The sequence below is a fragment of the Megalobrama amblycephala genome, linkage group LG6 (genome assembly GCF_018812025.1).
Source record: "Megalobrama amblycephala isolate DHTTF-2021 linkage group LG6, ASM1881202v1, whole genome shotgun sequence".
Classification (NCBI taxonomy): Eukaryota; Metazoa; Chordata; class Actinopteri; order Cypriniformes; family Xenocyprididae; genus Megalobrama; species Megalobrama amblycephala.
Window position 1 is genome coordinate 36408124 of NC_063049.1, and position 17275 is coordinate 36425398.

At 37.2% G+C, this 17275-nt stretch overlaps 1 protein-coding gene across 8 annotated transcripts in view; it reads left to right on the forward strand.

The window, feature by feature from the left end:
- pcbp3 (poly(rC) binding protein 3) overlaps positions 1 to 16853 on the forward strand; it is a 78479-nt gene extending 61626 nt beyond the window's left edge. Inside the window, exons 7-17 of one of the 8 annotated variants that reach the window (XM_048194465.1) lie at positions 79 to 102; positions 190 to 222; positions 498 to 614; positions 2229 to 2360; positions 3861 to 3989; positions 6491 to 6634; positions 8161 to 8202; positions 10977 to 11052; positions 12280 to 12332; positions 14815 to 14984; positions 16064 to 16853. In XM_048194465.1, coding sequence (XP_048050422.1) covers positions 79 to 102; positions 190 to 222; positions 498 to 614; positions 2229 to 2360; positions 3861 to 3989; positions 6491 to 6634; positions 8161 to 8202; positions 10977 to 11052; positions 12280 to 12332; positions 14815 to 14984; positions 16064 to 16100 — 957 coding nt within the window. In that variant the 3' untranslated portion in view covers positions 16101 to 16853. Of the gene's footprint in view, positions 1 to 78; positions 103 to 189; positions 223 to 497; positions 615 to 2228; positions 2361 to 3860; positions 3990 to 6490; positions 6635 to 8160; positions 8203 to 10973; positions 11053 to 12279; positions 12333 to 14814; positions 14985 to 15275 lie in introns of all 8 variants that reach the window. The other 7 variants (XM_048194464.1, XM_048194469.1, XM_048194468.1 and 4 more) reach the window with 7 other exon arrangements.
- Positions 16854 to 17275: the final 422 nt, after the last annotated feature.

Genomic DNA, 17275 nt, shown 5'->3' on the forward strand with positions numbered 1-17275 from the left:
CTTACAAAACTGTGAATGGCCAGAATGTTCTGTTTATGCTTGCAAAGATTTGATTGGTTCTTTTTTTTATTCCTGCAGGAAGTGGGAAGCATCATTGGAAAGGTATGTTAGATACAGGCATTGTATGTATATGTGTGTGTACGTTTTAAGCACTGAATCTAAATATTCAGTTCTTATTTTTTGCTACAGAAAGGGGAAACTGTGAAGAAGATGCGTGAAGAGGTATGTTTCTTTTCACTAATTCATTTGACCAAAACCCTCTTGTTCTGTTGAGATTGGCTTTGTTTTTCACGTTCATGAATTACAACAACCTCAATGGTATGTCTAAATATAATAATAGTAATTTGAAATTTTCATGTTATTTTCCTTGTTAAAATAAGATATTTTAAAATTGCACCTTTATGTGTGTTGTTGAGCTATTAAAAGGGTCTTGGAGTCTCTCAGACGCCAAGCAGAACAAGAACATGATGGTTAACTTGACATTTGGCATCTTACAGAGTGGCGCTCGCATCAACATCTCAGAAGGAAACTGTCCTGAGAGGATCGTCACCATCACTGGACCCACAGATGCCATCTTTAAGGCCTTCGCTATGATTGCGTACAAGTTTGAAGAGGTGCTGTCTTGAATACAGTATTTGAAAATCTCACTTAACACAAACAAACCACTTTAACACAACTGACCAAAATGTTATTTGTCAATGTTAAAGGGTTAGTTCACCCAGAAATTAAAATTCTGTCATTAATTACTCACCCTCATGTCGTTCCACACCGGTAAGACCTTTGTACATCTTCAGGACACAAATTAAGATATTTTTGATAAAACCCAATGGCTCAGTGAGGCCTGCATTGACAGCAAGATAATTAACACTTTCAATGCCCAGAAAGGTTCTAAAGATGTATTTAAAGCAGTTCATGTGACTACAGTGGTTCAACCTTAATGTTATGAAGCGACGAGAATACTTTTTGTGCACCAAAAAAACAAAATAATGACTTTATTCAACAATATCTAGCGATGGGCGATTTCAAAACACTGCTTCATGAAGCTTTGAAAACTGCAACGTAAAAAGTCACATAAACCATTGAAAAACGTTTCGAAACATTTATGACATAACGAAGCCTCGTTTACTGAAATCATGTGACTTTGGCAGTTTGATACACGTGCCGAACCACTGATTCGAAACAAAAGATTCGTAAAGCTTCGAAGCTTCATGAAGCAGTGTTTTGAACTCGTCCATCACTAGATATTGTTGAATAAAGTCGTTATCTTTGCTGCACAAAAAGTATTCTCGTCAATTCATAACATTAAGGTTGAACCACTGTAGACATGAACCCTTTTAAATATGTCTTTAGTAGCTTTCTGGGCATTGAAAATGTTATCTTGCTGGCAATAGAGGCCTCACTGAGCCATTGGATTTTATCAAAAATATCTTAATTTGTATTCCGAAGATGAACGAAGGTCTAACGGGTGTGGAACGACATGAGTAATTAATGACAGAATTTTTATTTTTGGGTGAACTAATCCTTTAATGGTACTGTATACACTACTATTCAAAAGGTCAGTAAGATTTTTAAATGTTTTTGAAAGAAATTTCTTATGCTCACTACATTTATTTGATCAAAAAATAGTTAAAACTGTAATATTGTATTAACATTTAAAATGACTGTTTTCTATGTTAATATACTGTAAAATGTCAATTATTTGTGTCATGGCAAAGCTGAATTTTCAGCATCATTACTCCAGTCTTCAGTGTCACATGATCCTTCAGAAATCATTCTAATATGCTAATCAAGAAAGATTGGGCTGAAAACAGATGTGTAGCTCAATTTTTTGGAAATTGTGACTAAAAATTCAAGATTCTTTGATTGATAGAAAGTTTAAAAGAACAATTATGTGCTTTACTTTACTGTAACTTTTGATTAATTTAATGGATTTTTACTGAATAAAAATATTAATTTCTTTCAACAATTAATTTCAAAATTGGCAATACACATTTTTAAATAATCCTGCAAAATGAACAGTACTTCATCTGTTTTAATTTTCTTCTCTTTATATTTGGAACTTGATGGACAAACCAAAAGATAAGATTAGTCTGGCTTCAATGCACAAACATCTTCACAAAAAACAAAAATTTAAACTGTGATTTCTGATTAGATTAGCCACATTGTTGTTGCAGCTATATTAAAGTTTTTTTGCTTATTATGTAATTTATTTTCTGATATTTCTTCAGGATATAATCAACTCCATGAGCAACAGCCCAGCCACCAGTAAGCCCCCTGTCACTTTGCGCCTTGTGGTGCCCGCCAGTCAGTGCGGCTCCCTCATTGGCAAGGGAGGCTCAAAAATCAAAGAGATGAGAGAGGTATGAAACTGCTATTATTCTCACTTTCAGGTTAAGGATTGCCATTGAATTTACTAGCCTATGCAACTTTACCAAGCCCATTTTGTACTGTAAATAGGCAATACTGTATGATAGGAGTCTTCAACCACAAAGCCACAAACAATGTAAATATATTAATATGCCACCAAACACATGCTATTATAGCCCAGACTAAACGTCTGTTCACACTTGGCATGCTTGGTTCGATTAAAACGAACCCTGGTGCGATTGCTCTGTTAGTGCGGTTCATTTGATTAACCGTGAACGCTCCCATCAGAACACTGCTGCGCACCAAACAGGCGGACCGAGACCCCTGAAAAGACGGGTGTGCTTCCAAATGAACTCTGGTGCATGTCGAATGAAATATGAAAGCAACACGGACCAAAGACATGTAAACAAACCAAAAACAGGACACGATGTCACAAGATGAATGCTCAAGCATACCTGTTTTTTTCTCGTCATAATCATTACAGTTCGGTACAGGCAATAGAACCGCGTCTCCTCGCAGCAGATCTTCGTTTGTGTGTGTGTGAAGGTGGGAATCCTGTTGCTGTTTTGACTCCTTTACACATTTTATAAGCTCTTCACGAGTTCTCAGCTGGTCAAAATACCATCATATGTAGGCTATGCATGTACAACGAATGCATTTAGCCCAGCACACAGTATTGTTTTGGATGTTCGGTAGGTTTCGTCACTAAATATACGTCATAAAAGTCGACCAATCAGGTTGTAAACGTATCCCTATGCCTTTAGGTTCGGTGTTAAAAATGCCAATGTAAACGCTAAGCAGACCAGGACTAACACACCCTACAAACGCAATTGTGACCCTGTGACCCTAAACCACAAAACCAGTCACAAGTCGCATGGGTATATTTGTAGCAATAGCCAACAGTACATTTTAGGGGTCAAAATTATCAATTTTTCTTTTATGCCAAAAATCATTAGGATATTAAGTTAAAGATCATGTTCCCTGAAGATATTTTGTAAATTTCCTACCATAAATATATCAAAAATTTATTTTTTTGTGAGTGGATATGCATTGCTAAGGACTTCATTTGGACAACTTTAAAGGCAATTTTCTCAATATTTAGATTTTTTTTTTTTTTGCACCCTCAGATTCCAGATTTTCAAATAGCTGTATCTTGGCCAAATATTGTCCTGTCCTAACAAACAATACATCAGTGGAAAGCAATTTAAAAAAAAAAAGACCCTTATGACTGGTTTTGTGGTCCAGGGTCACGCACAATTCTTTGGTTCTTGGTCTAAAAAAGGTTGAGGACCCCTGCTGTATGGAAATCATGACAGTGCTGATTATGTTCTTGTCTTTTAAATGACTTCAATGGAAACATATGCTTGCATGCAGATGGCAACATTTGTCCCAGCATTCCCCTGAGAGCTGTGTGGTCTCAGAGCCGATCACACCATTATCAGCAGTGGATGCTCTGAATCTTAGACGGCTGTTTTCTCTTTCTCTCTCTCCAGTCCACAGGAGCTCAGGTTCAGGTAGCAGGGGACATGCTGCCTAACTCCACAGAGCGCGCAGTGACAATCTCCGGCACCCCGGAAGCCATCATCCAGTGTGTCAAACAAATATGTGTGGTCATGCTGGAGGTAGAGTATTGAACAGTACTGCTCAAGGGATAGTTCACCCAAAATGAAAACTGTCATCCTATAGTCCCCCCCATTTCATTTAAAACTCATGTGACATTCTTTACACTGTTGAACACAAAAGCTCAAAAAGGACAGAAAAGCACTATAACATTTTCATTGAAGCAGTCTTTTCGACTTCTGAAGCTACATGACTGAAATTTAAATTTGGCATGAAATTAAAATGTTTTCTAAATGCATGTTATTGATGTTATTGGGAACTATTCATCCATGCATGTTGTTTTTTTCCAATGTGGCATTAAATGGAAGTTGTGATAGTCTTTTTTTCCCTTTTGTGACGTACAGTATATCCGAGTGAAACGGCTTCTCGAAGGAGAGAAAATGTAGGGCGGGACATGATTTTGTCCATCGGGAATTGCTATTGCTGTGATCTCATTTGAGTGACAGGTTGTCCCGTCATCAGAGAAGAGAAAAGATGTTGTTTTAAGAGAGAGTGGAAGCTATTTTGATTAAAGGTTATGAGGTCACATTTATAATAAATACTGCAATATTCCAGAAAAAAAATAATTGTCCAATTTGATTTCATGTCATAGCTCGATCGTCTGGTGAAACGTGAGGCTACGTCCTCGGGTAACTTACATTAAGGTCTGCCTCCATCAACAACCAAGTCCCTGCCCTACATTTTTTTCCTTTTCAAAAAATCTGTTTCACTTGAATGTGCATCACAATATGGAAGGAAAGATCACTGCTGTAATTCCATTTTATCATAACTTTAAGTGGCTATTTACTGAAATAGGCATTTTTTTTTTTGCTTTTATGCCCAAGCTGTTGTTTGTGTTGATATCCAATTCATGAACAAATTGTTCTTTTCATTTAGATCTGAGTTAGATTAATTGTTTGATCAAGTTCACTATTCTTGGATATGGTGCAAATGGACTACTTCAAGTATATTTTTATGATACATCCTTTATAAATCTTGAAAGCTTTAGTGCTGATTCACTGTAATTGCATGGAACAGAGCAACCAGTACATACAGTAGAGCATTTTCCTTTTGTGTTCCACAGAAGAAAGTCCAATTTGGAACAACTTGAGGCTGAGTAACAAATGAATTTTCTTTTTTGGAGGGGTGAAATCCATTTGTTATGACTATAACAATAGGGTGGATTCACAACCATACACACAGCCACACTCCATTACAGCCACTCTGCCAAAGAGAGACTACATTGTTTTAGTTGTGATTAATGAGAAACACAAAGCATCCGTTGGCTTACTTCCGCCATCTCGGTTTATTGATTTAAATGTTATTCTTATCCACCAATGACGTGCTGGGCTGATGTCCTGCTGAGGTGAATTGTGCTCTGATCGGGTGTTACCGAATGATTTTCATTCTTCACTTGTACAGACACAGACATATTTCTAATGTAATCAGATCGCCTGGGAATTTACAACAGGTACTCTTATCCTTTGTGGGTAGATGAATTTTTAGGGCTATTTTTTATCTTTACAAATGTGCAGTATACAGAACACTGCAGTTATTATTGTACCCAAAATTCACTGTGCTTGATTCAACCTTATATTTCCAGTGTGACAAATTAATTGGAAATAATATCAGCCATGAATTTTAACATAAAAATGCAAAATAAAATGTAGACTCAGTGAAGTAAGCATGCAATGTGATGAGGTCATATGACTACAATGTAGCGTACCACTATATTAAACGTTTATCATGGAATAATGCTACATATTAACTTAATACACTGTATACTGCCTACTCTTATGTAGAGAGTCTTAAAGGGATAGTTCACCCAAAAATGAAAATTCTGTCATCATTAATTCACCCTCATGTCGATCCAAACCGTGACACTTTCGTTCATCTTCGGAACACAAATGAAAATCTTTTTGATGAAATCTGAGATATTTCTGTCCCTCCATAGACAGCTACACGACTACCACTTTGATGCTTCAAAAAGTTTATAAAGAACTTGTAAAACTAATCAGATTTCATCAAAACGATCTTCATTTGCGTTCTGAAGATGAACAAAAGTCTTACGGGTTTAGAACAACATGAGGGTGAGTAATTAATGACAGAATATTCATTTTTGATTGAACTAACCCTTAAGTAGTTTTTGTAGAGTAGACAGCAACAACACAGCCTAGCGCAGGGGTGTTCAAACTCAGTCCTGATAGCCACTGTCCTGCAGAGTTTATCTTCAACTTGCCTCAACACACCTGTCTAGAAGTTATGCTTGGTAAGACCTTGACTAGCTGTTTTAGGTGTGTTTAATTGGGGTTGGAGCTGAACTCCACAGGACAGTGGCCCTCCAGGAGCAGGATTTGACACTCCTGGCCTAGCAAATTGGACACCCCTAGCGTTGGGCTCTCACAACATGCCTGACTTTGTTTTTGTACAACTTTACCACACAAACGCTCCACCACGCACACCTGTCTGCACCTGTCTCCTGGTCTAACGCTGTTTCTGCCTCTTACCTCTTCCCCTCTCCTAGTCCCCACCGAAAGGTGCCACCATTCCCTACCGCCCAAAGCCCGCCTCCACCCCCGTCATTTTTTCAGGTGGCCAGGTAAGAGCCGACCCGCTGGCGGCGTCCGCAGCCAACCTCAGCCTTTTACTGCAGCACCAGCCACTGCCTGTTAGTTCACTCAGGTTTTCTCACCTTCTCACTCGCATGTTGTCACACCATCCTAACCAGGGAAATGCTTGCAGAGAGGAAGGAGCTTTAGATTGTGAATGAGAGCTCAAAGCGGCCTCGGTGGGCTCTGGTCTTCTGCCATCACATATTTTAGTCTTCTACTGCCATCCAAAAAGTAAATTTTAAGCAAATATGGAAATGAAATGAAATGCACATTTTTATGTTTTTGTCATTCTGGTGCAGTAATGCATTGCAAGAGCTCTTGGAAGTTGCTCAAAGTTTAGTTCACTTTAAAATCACTTTGCAAGTTACTTTGCATTTGCTTGTATCTATGTGCATTTTGAACTCGAGTGCTTTGGTTTCACTTCATTTTCATATTCCAGACATTTCACCTATATTACCATACAAAGTTTGGAATGAGGCACATATTGAAAAACTGTAACATGTTGGGCCGCTCTTACACTCTTCAGGAAATCAACATACAAATGCCGTATAGTGGTCTCTGCAGATTAAACTGGGCTAGAAAGAAAGTATTAAATTCTTTGATATATACAAAATTGCACACTTCATCTTTACATGGCAATGAATTCATTTTGGCTGCTTTGAATGCATTTTAATTCTAGATCGACGGCTCACTCTTATTGCAAAATAAACTCCTCCCTCTCCGAGCAAATATCATATCCTTTTAATATTTTCAAAGCTTGAGGTGTAACATCACTAGAAACTCTGAATGACCTGGATTTGCATTATTTGAGATTCCCATTCCAAGTTATAAATATTAAATGGATATGCTAGCAAACAAAGTCATCCCCACTCATTCGCTAACCAACACAAAATACAATTTGTTTGTAAAATTTTTTTTCCCACTAATCTAACATTCCATTGATGAATAATAATAATATCCTTTAACAAAACTCTCAACATCTTTTTAACATAACTCATTCACAGGCACTTCATCCAACATCACCATAGATGCCACATCACAGCTTTTTCCATGAAATACAACATGATTATCAGTGTGACACTTTAAATTGAATTCTCTGGGACATGTATAGGAAATGAGGTCATTTTTGAAAATATGATACTAGCTGATATGAAGTTAACATTTTAAATAGAAATCTTGAAGGATGTTATATATTCATCTATTCAAATGGTTCAGAAATAGATTTGATTTTATTGTTGGGTATATTTACCCAAACAAGGAATGTATTTATCTGTTATTATTTGCAGTCAGTATAAAATATATTAAAAGCATAGATAAGAAAAGCTGGGAGTGTTGTAAATGTGTGTGGAGAAGCCTCTATTATTTAAGACGATGACTATTATTACTGTATAACTACCCATAAAATTATTCACGCAAGATATGAAAGAAAATTTTATCTTTTGAAGCCAAATGTTTCTGTAAAATATTAATAGATCCTTTAGCGGTTATGAATCAGTTAGTTCTTGTGTTTAATGGGCCCTGCAGCCTTGTAAAAATGTTGATTCGATTTTTCTTCTCTTTTTTCCCCTCTCCATTTTCACAGGCTTACACAATTCAGGGACAATATGCCATTCCACACCCAGATGTGAGTCCCCAGCCATCCACCCCCTTCCCCCCAGCACCGTCAGCAGTCTGCATGGCTATGTAGTTTTCAGTGTGGACCTCTCTATTAATATTAAGCAGTAATATTAATATGAAGTTTCTGATGTGTAATTTTTGTCGCATTACAATCTGAAAATGTTCTCAACTTCAGCCCTCCGAAATGTAAACCGAACTTCTAAGGACTTGGCCTGTTGGAGGAAATGACACCGTTTGTCATTTTCTAAATGGTCCGCATAGAATTACATATGAGACTCGTTGCGCTCTGTGGTAATTCAAAAGTGACGTGGATACCTAATCCAGTGGTTTGCAAACTTTTCAGACCATCATGAACCACTTATCCTTTTTTCGTCTTTTTATTTCATCATTAAGCAAATCAGCATTTCTGTGAAAAATATAATACTGCCTAAAACTACAGTTGTAGTTTTGTCAAAGGATGAAAAGGCATCATTTGTTTACAGAGAAACAAATCCTTTGTCAAACTTGTTACATTATGGATATAAGTATCAAAACCAGGCAAACAGAATTATCTCTCTTTTTTCTTGATTGTCATTCTATTTTCAGCATACACAGCTTGAGAATGATCATCTCTTTATCTGTTTGTACTTTACCTGTTGCATTAGTTTAACATGCACAAAGCTGCATTAAAATTGTACACTACCATTCAAAAGTTTGGGGTCAGTAAGATTTTATTTAGAAAGAAAGATTAAATAAATTGATCAAAGATGATAGTAAAGATATTAGGGGGCCCTATCATGCACCCGGCACAATGCAATGCCAGGCGAGATGCAAGTGTTTTTTGCTAGTTTCAGCCTGACACAATTATCATTTTCACGTCCAGCGCCCACGTTGTTTAAATGGCAAATGCACTTACGCCCATCTGTTCGCCCATGGGCGTGCTGGTCTGAAAACGAGGTGTGTTCAGGCGCATTGTTGGCGTGTTGCTATTTTTAGGCCACTGAAAGCAACTCTGCCAACATCGAACAACAAAAACCTGGTCTAAAGTCAATGGCGCAGTATTTTTTTGTTATTTAAAGGACATGTTAGTTATTGCATGTATCAGAATTATCTATTTGCAGTATTGACGAATGAAATTAACGAATGAAATTGGCTAATTATTTGACAAATCGTGGCAATACACACATGTATTTAAACTGACTCGTCAGGTTGAGGGTGTCTATATTCCGCCATGTAAACAGAAATCTGTGCAAGCGCACCTGGCTTTTAAAGGGAATGGGAGATGACAGTCTGATTGGTTTATTGCATGTTATGCCCAAAACACAGCATTAAGAGACTAGGTAGGTACAACCCTTTTGGACCATTTTTTCCATTGTTAAACTAGCAAAAGTGGATTCGGACACGCCCTAAGTGCACCTTCAGACCATGCGATTAGATCGTTAAAATCGGGCCCTTAGAATGTTACAAAATTCATTTCAAATAAATGCTGTTCTTTTGAACTTTCTTTTCATCAAAGAATCCTGAACAAACTATCATGGTTTCCACAAAAATATTAGGCAGCAAAACTGTTTTTCAACTTCAAATCAACATATTGGAATGATTTCTGATCAAATAAATGCTACCTTGGTTAGCATAAGAGACTTCTGTCAAAAACATTTAAAAACACTTACAGACCCCAAACGTTTGAATGGTAGTGTATATAGATAGGAAATGTATTTTCTACCTACAACACAAATTACAGATCCCAGTTTGAGAACCACTGACCTTTTCAAAATGGAATCTTGGTGATTCTTTAATCCTGATAGCTGTGTTTTCCTCACTGATAATCTGAATGAATATCTTTCAGAGAGAAGGAGAGATGCTGTGTGTTAGTCCTTTTCATTTAAGATTGGCAGTGATTGATGCTTAGAGATGCTTCAGCTGACACTGCAATAACTCAAGTAGAGGTTGGACATCCTTTCAACCTCCTTTAAACTCAGATTTAGGGGATGTACACAACAACACCCAGTGCAAGTCTGCTCTGGTTCAAAGACTGTTTATAAAGGAGGCTTGCGTGTCCTCTGAAGGTTGCCCAAGCACTTACATGTTCATATCTCTGATAAATAACGGTTCACTCGTGGTTCAGGCTTGTCTTAAGGACAAATTATTCTTGGTAATAACGTCACCTTCTAATGCATTTATACTCTTCTGAGATGCTCAGGTTATATAAAATAACAAACTAAACTCACAAGGACATTTAGTGCCTATCTTCGAAATGACATTGTGCTAGAGTCCGATTGACCTTTTTGTTAAGCTCCGCCCCCTTGGTTACAGTTGCTCAATCAGGCAAGCTTTACAGAATGTCCAATAAGAATTAATTTTGACATTTCTGTGAACAGCACTATTTTCAATAAAATGTGGTCATAAAGTAGTAAATAATGTTAAAATATAATTATATAAAATATTTGATATTTGGATATTCTTTTGTGGTCTGGAATGAAGTATGACATTGCTAAGCATTTTTTTTTTTTTTTAAAGTGATAAAACCCAGTAACGTGATTTAATTGTGCTACATTTATAAATCATAATTTAAGGTGGGGCTCAGCAAAGGTCAGTTAGCGATCAGATCAGGTCAAGGCCAGGCCAAGTCCTACTAAAGTTTCAATCTCTTCAGCTTTCTCTTTTGCTCTTCTTCCACCACAGTGTGTCATGGCTTCTTATCCTCTTTGTCTCTTTGTTCTAGTTTAGTTTCTTGATTTCTTGGTGTGACCTGTCTTATAACAATAACCTCTTAGCTCTACTGTCCCTCCAAACCCTCAGCAGTTGACCAAGCTCCACCAGTTGGCTATGCAGCAAACCCCCTTTACCCCCCTCGGACAGACCACCCCTGCTTTCCCTGGTACGTACCCACGAGCCCTTTTGAAGTTTCCTTCTCTTTGTACCTGTAGAGACGCTCTCTTTGTCTTTCTCTCTCTCTTTCCTTCTCGTTCCATGTCAAGCATCATGACATGCCCGTGGTGGTTGCTCTTCACTTTGTCAAATTTTTTTTGTTTACTTATTTTTTGGGGGGTGGTGTTTGTTTAAAAATGAATGTTACTGCCTTGTTTTGTTTTGTCTCGTTTTTTCTTTCTTTGTTTTTTGTTTTGTTTTGTTTTGTTTTTTTGTCTTGTTTTGTTTACTTTTGTTTTGTTTGGCTTGGTCAGTGTTTTATTTATTTGGCTTGTATTTTATTTTATTTGCTAGTGTTTAATTCTTTTTTTTATTTTATTAAACCATATATCCATTAATTGTTTCATTCTTGCTACCCACTATTTATTTATTTTCAATTTTTTTAATTTTTTCATTTTTTTTATTTATTTTCTAACTTCAGGGTTAACTTTGGGGAAAAAAAAGCTTAGTCATAAATGTCAGAAAATGACATCTCACTGTTACACTAACTCAACTTGCATTGTTGTCGTTTTGTTATTTGTCAAATTTTTCTGAAGCACCTTATCCTGTTTTGCTAAGACCCAGGATAAAAGATAGTGAAGTTTTGCTGCTTATGCAACATTGTCACGTACAGGGGACTAATGGTGTAGAATTTTATGCTTGAAAGAAATTACCAGTGGCACAAAAAGTGTTCTTTCCTGCCCTTCAGAAACTGGTGTAAGAGAACCATATCAGTGTTTTGATTTTACAGACCACAACACATCTTCCATCAAGCCATTCATTACGTATTCATCTTGATAAAAAACGTTCTTGTACAAGCTCAGTTTAAAGCAGTTACTAAGGGCAAACCCAATGCCGTACACTTGAGTAGAACATGCCTTGCTATTCACACACAGTATATCACACACATATCAAATATATGTTTATGTCAGACCAAGGACATGCTGTAGGAATCTTAGCTTTGACAGATGACAAGATGTGAGAACTGCTAGAGATATTTATGGTAGTTTAAGGTGAAAAAAGGCCTTCATAAAAGCCTCTGGAGGACTTAGAGTTCCTCGCACTCTGCACCTGGTCCATTAAGGTCGCCAGTCTTACACTGCTCAGCTCACACTCAGTGTTGACACCATCATGAGTGTGCATGCAGTGCTGTTTGTCCTAGGCTGTCTCTCGAGCTTCCCTCTGCTCTCTGATCCAGGTCTGGATGCCAGTCCCCCGGCCAGTACTCATGAACTCACCATTCCCAATGATGTGAGTATAAGTAGATTTATGCTCAGTTTTGACTCTCAGTCCCTTGTCAGAAAATCCTAAAAATAATTTGTCATAACTGAAGAAATGAGTCCATGTCAGGATCTTTCAAGAACAAATCTACATCAAGTCTCAAGGCTTTTAAAGTAACACTATGTAGTTTTTCGACCTTAAAATAATGTCTCTAAAACAACTCTTAACCGGAGAAATTATATTGCCGCTGCTACCTGAGCAGCCTCCTAGTGGCTACAACCACATTCTGCAAGATTCGTGCTCGGATCGGTACACACAGCCCCACCCCATCCCCTGCCAGCGGAAGAGTGTTCCATGGTGTTGCTTTAAAGGATTAGTCCACTTTTAAATAAACTTTTCTTGATAATTTACTCACCCCCATGTCATCCAAGATGTCCATGTCTTTCTTTCTTCAGTCGAAAAGAAATTAAAGATTTTGATGAAAACATTCCAGGATGTTTCTCCATATAGTGGACTTCAATGGGCACCAAACAGTTGAAGGTCAAAATTAGTTTAACTGCAGCTTCAAATTGTTCTACACGATCTCAGACGAGAAATAATGGTCTTATCTAGAGAAACCATCGCTCATTTTCTAAGAAATAAATAAAATTTTACATATTTTAATCAGAAATGCTCATCTTGAACTAGCTCTCTTCTTCTTCTCTATTAGAATTCCAGCAGTGTAGACATTGCTAAGTGTATTACTGCCCTCCAGAGGTCAAAGTATTTTTTATATGCAATATGCTAGTTCAATAGTATATAACAATTAGTTCAAACTTTAACCTGTGGAGGGCAGTAATACACTCAGCAGTATCTACACTGCTGGAATTCTAATAGAGAAGAAGAAGAGAGCTAGTTCAAGATGAGCATTTCTGGTTAAAATGTATAAAATTTTATTTATTTTTTTTTAGAAAATGAGCGATTGTTTCTCTAGATAAGACCATTATTTCTCGTCTGGGATCAGCAGCAGTGAAACTAATTTTGACCTTCAACTGTTTGGTGCCCATTGAAGTCCACTATATAGAAAAACATCCTGGAATGTTTTCATCAAAAACCTTCTTTTTGACTGAAGAAAGAAAGACATGGACATCTTGGATAACATGGGGGTGAGTAAATTATCAGGAAAAGTTTATTTAAAAGTGGACTAATCCTTTAAGTCTGAAAATCTTTTAAAAATATGTTTGTACACATACCAATGTGCCCAAAGTTTGGGGTCGGTATGATTTATTATTTTTTTTTTTTAATGTTTTTCAAATAAGTCTCTTATGCTTACTAAGGCTGCATTTATTTGATCAAAAAACAGTAAAACAGTATTATTGTGAAATATTATTACTATTTAAAATAACTGTTTTCTACTTTAATATATTTTAAAATGTAATATATTTTTCAGGATGTTTTGATGAATAGAAAGTTCAAAAGAACAGCATTTATTTGAAATGGGTATCTTTTGTAACATTAGATATGTCTTTACTCTCATTTTTTTTATCAATTTGATGCATCTTTGCTGAATAAAAGTATTATTTCTTTCAAAAGAAGATCCCAAACTTTTGAATGGTAGTGTAAGTGTGACTCGATTTTATGTTTCAGACTTGAGTTTCCATCTCTAGTTTATCCAGTTGGATTAAATTTGATTCTTCAATCCCATTAAAGGTGGGGTAAGCCATATTTCAAAAACGCTATTGGACATTGTTGATATTTGAAATCAACCCAAACAAACCCACCCCTCTCTTCATTGCTCCGCCTCCAAAACTCACCCTACAATCCTAACCACCAACAAAATACTTAACGAAAAATAAATCGCAGATGATGACCGAACAAGCAAGCACAAACAAAATGAATGTATAGTACACAAGAGTAAATACAAACAAGAGTTTGTTGTTGGTCGCCAACAGCACAGCAGCTCCAGACAATCGAAACCCAGTGTTGCTCACATGTGAAGTGGAATAAAAGCAGCCTCCGTATCTGTTTTCAGGCCTTCCCGCTTTGCTCTCTCCAGTGCTGGAAAGCTTTTCTAATATAAACACGTGTCTTAATGCGCTTGCCCAGTCATAAACCTTCATTCCAGTGATATTCTTTTGAGCTCTTTTGTATTGTCTCATCTCTCTTTCTGTAGTTTTTCTTCAAATATCCCTCTTGCTCGTTCTGTCTCCTCGACCGTCATACGCCCCCTAATGCTGATTGGTTACAAGTTTGTTGTTGGTGTCGCCCCCACTAACTTCCAAACAGTGTTTTTTAAAAATGACTTACCCCACCTTTAAGTCTGCTTCCGCATTATTAGAAAAATTCAAATTGCATTTCTAGGATCTTTTGACATGGGTTATCTGACTGTCACAAAACTCAAGCATACCTACCTACTATACTCATATATTCTGTTGTGAATATTACAAAACGGATCATACTTTCTGTAACATGAATAAACAAAACAGTTTTTTCTTTTGACAGTCTTTTAAGAACCTTTACGCTTTCTTCCCAGCTAATAGGCTGCATAATCGGGCGCCAGGGAACCAAAATCAACGAGATCCGTCAGATGTCTGGAGCGCAGATCAAAATAGCTAATGCCATGGAAGGGTCATCAGAGCGCCAGATCACCATTACAGGAACCCCCGCCAACATCAGCCTTGCCCAGTACCTCATCAATGCAAGGTGAGCCCATCAACGTTTCACAAAAGTGTTGCCATTTTCTTCCAAACTGCAGTAACCTAACTTTTTTTAATGGCCTCATGCTGTTCTAACTCAACACAGTTTCTTAAAAGAAGCTCAGATAGGGTCATCGCAAATGCAACAGTGTTCTGTTTTCCTAGCAATGTGTTTGGGGAATCAGAGATGCTTAGCCACAGACCCTCTAAATCTGTTCTTGTGTGTGATTTTGAGGTTTGCAGGGTAGCGGCCGGGGCGATACTAATGCATATTGCTTTCCCACGGTTCTGATGGCAGGTTCAGAGACGTGGCAGCCATGTGGAATGACCCCTCATCAATGACTACATCCTGAAGCCCCAAACTGCTTTCATTATCTGAAGCTATCAGCAGCTGATTCCCAATAAACCTTACATACAATCTTCCCTTAAAACTCACCAACCCTTCCCTTAAACCCCATGGTCAACTTCATCAGTAGCTTCACTCATGTAGGCAGACTCCTGAAATTAAAAAAAAAAAAAAGCAGAAAAAAAAAAAAAAAAAGCAGGACAACTGTAGTATGATTTGTTCATGTTATGCCGTGTTTCAGTGTAGTATTTTAGCATGCTGAATGCTTGGATCTTGTTATATATTTATTTATTATTTTAAATCGGATAGATTAGTTCAGTATGGTTGCTGCATAAGTCTTGTAGTTTGACAGCAAAGCCTAACATGATTTAAAAAATGTAAAAAAAAAAAAAAGATTGCATCCAATAGCATTTTTAGCAATGCTGTTGGCAAGGAGCTAGTGATGTGATGCAGATGTTGTAATGAAGTACAAACGCATGTCAGAATCGAGGAGATGTTGGAAACTGTGTTTCTTTAGAGGCGGAAAAGATTTTATTTTTACATTTGACAGTGGCTTGATTGTTTTCAGCTTGACCGATTTGAAAGAAATGCATGATTATTACTCAACGTGGAGAGCAGGCGGAAAAAGCGATCATTCTTGTACAGAAGTGTCAAATGCTTTCAGAATTATTTTATGTTATCTATTTTTTTCTATCTTTTCCTTACCCCTCCCCTTTTTCCTCTTCCCTGAACTATTCTAGGCTGACGTCTGAGGTCACTGGAATGGGCACTCTCTAATTTCTACCCATGATCCTTCACTGCATCACATGACCCTTGAGCCAATGGCATTGCACCTAGTTTGTTTTCTCTCTGTACTTTTGCTGTCCTGTATTTTCAGTACTTCTGACTAATTTATATTCTATAATGTGCACATAATGTTCCTCCTACTCAACCTTTGTTGTGCTCCCTACTTATTACCTGTTTAATTTAAAAGACACTTTACTTTTTTTTTGACTCTCTAGTACCTCACGTCACCGGTGTCCTGTTTTGCCATAGCTTTCACTGTGAATTCACGTTTTCCGATCCGTATTCTATGGTGTGGTACAGCTAAGCCAATGAAATCCTACCTTTTCCAATCTTTCATTTGGTCAGACTGAATTTGTGATTTTTAAAGCAGCGGTCCTGTGCTTTGCTCCAGGGCTTTGCTCACCAGGTACCTTACAACCATGCATCTTTTACATGAATAATGAAACAAACTGATGGAGTTGGAATGTTTGCACCACGCCTGCACGATTTGTTTGCATTTGTCATTGTGGCATGCGGAGTAACGCAGAGAATCCATTATTAGCCTCTTGTATTCACTTTGAGAGCGGAAGAAAAAAATCAGTGTGAAAACAAAGGATATGAGGATGTGACAGCTTTACTGCATGCTGAGACATTTCAATTCAGCCCACAATCTTAGTTTAAGTAATTGAATATATCACAGCAGAATTATTTATAGAATATTTTTATATGCGGCGTGTTTTTGCAGTAGTATGAGAAATACGAAGGCTTTATTCCTTTTCAGAAGTGAATACAGACCTGCTGATAATGAAATCCGCCCCATGCTTATCTACCATACGGCCTCTGTGAGTATGGTAAACTCTCATGTAGGGTCCAAAATTAACTTTTGGCCATATCTACCAATGGCAGATGAATTTGAACATTTTTACCTACTATGAAACTGTATTTTGCATTATTTTTCGGATCTGCACCAGGGGCCTCATTTTTAAAATGCATGTACGATCGGATTTGATCCTAAATTCCCTTTCATCCTACATCAAACGTGAGGAATATATTGGGGTTTATAAAGGTAAAAATTGACGTGAAAATGTTCTTACGTATACGCCGACTGAAGAGAATGCATGCAAACTTTTTGCACTCATATATATACCAGTGATTTAAAATAATCCAGAGTCGTTAATAAAAATGTA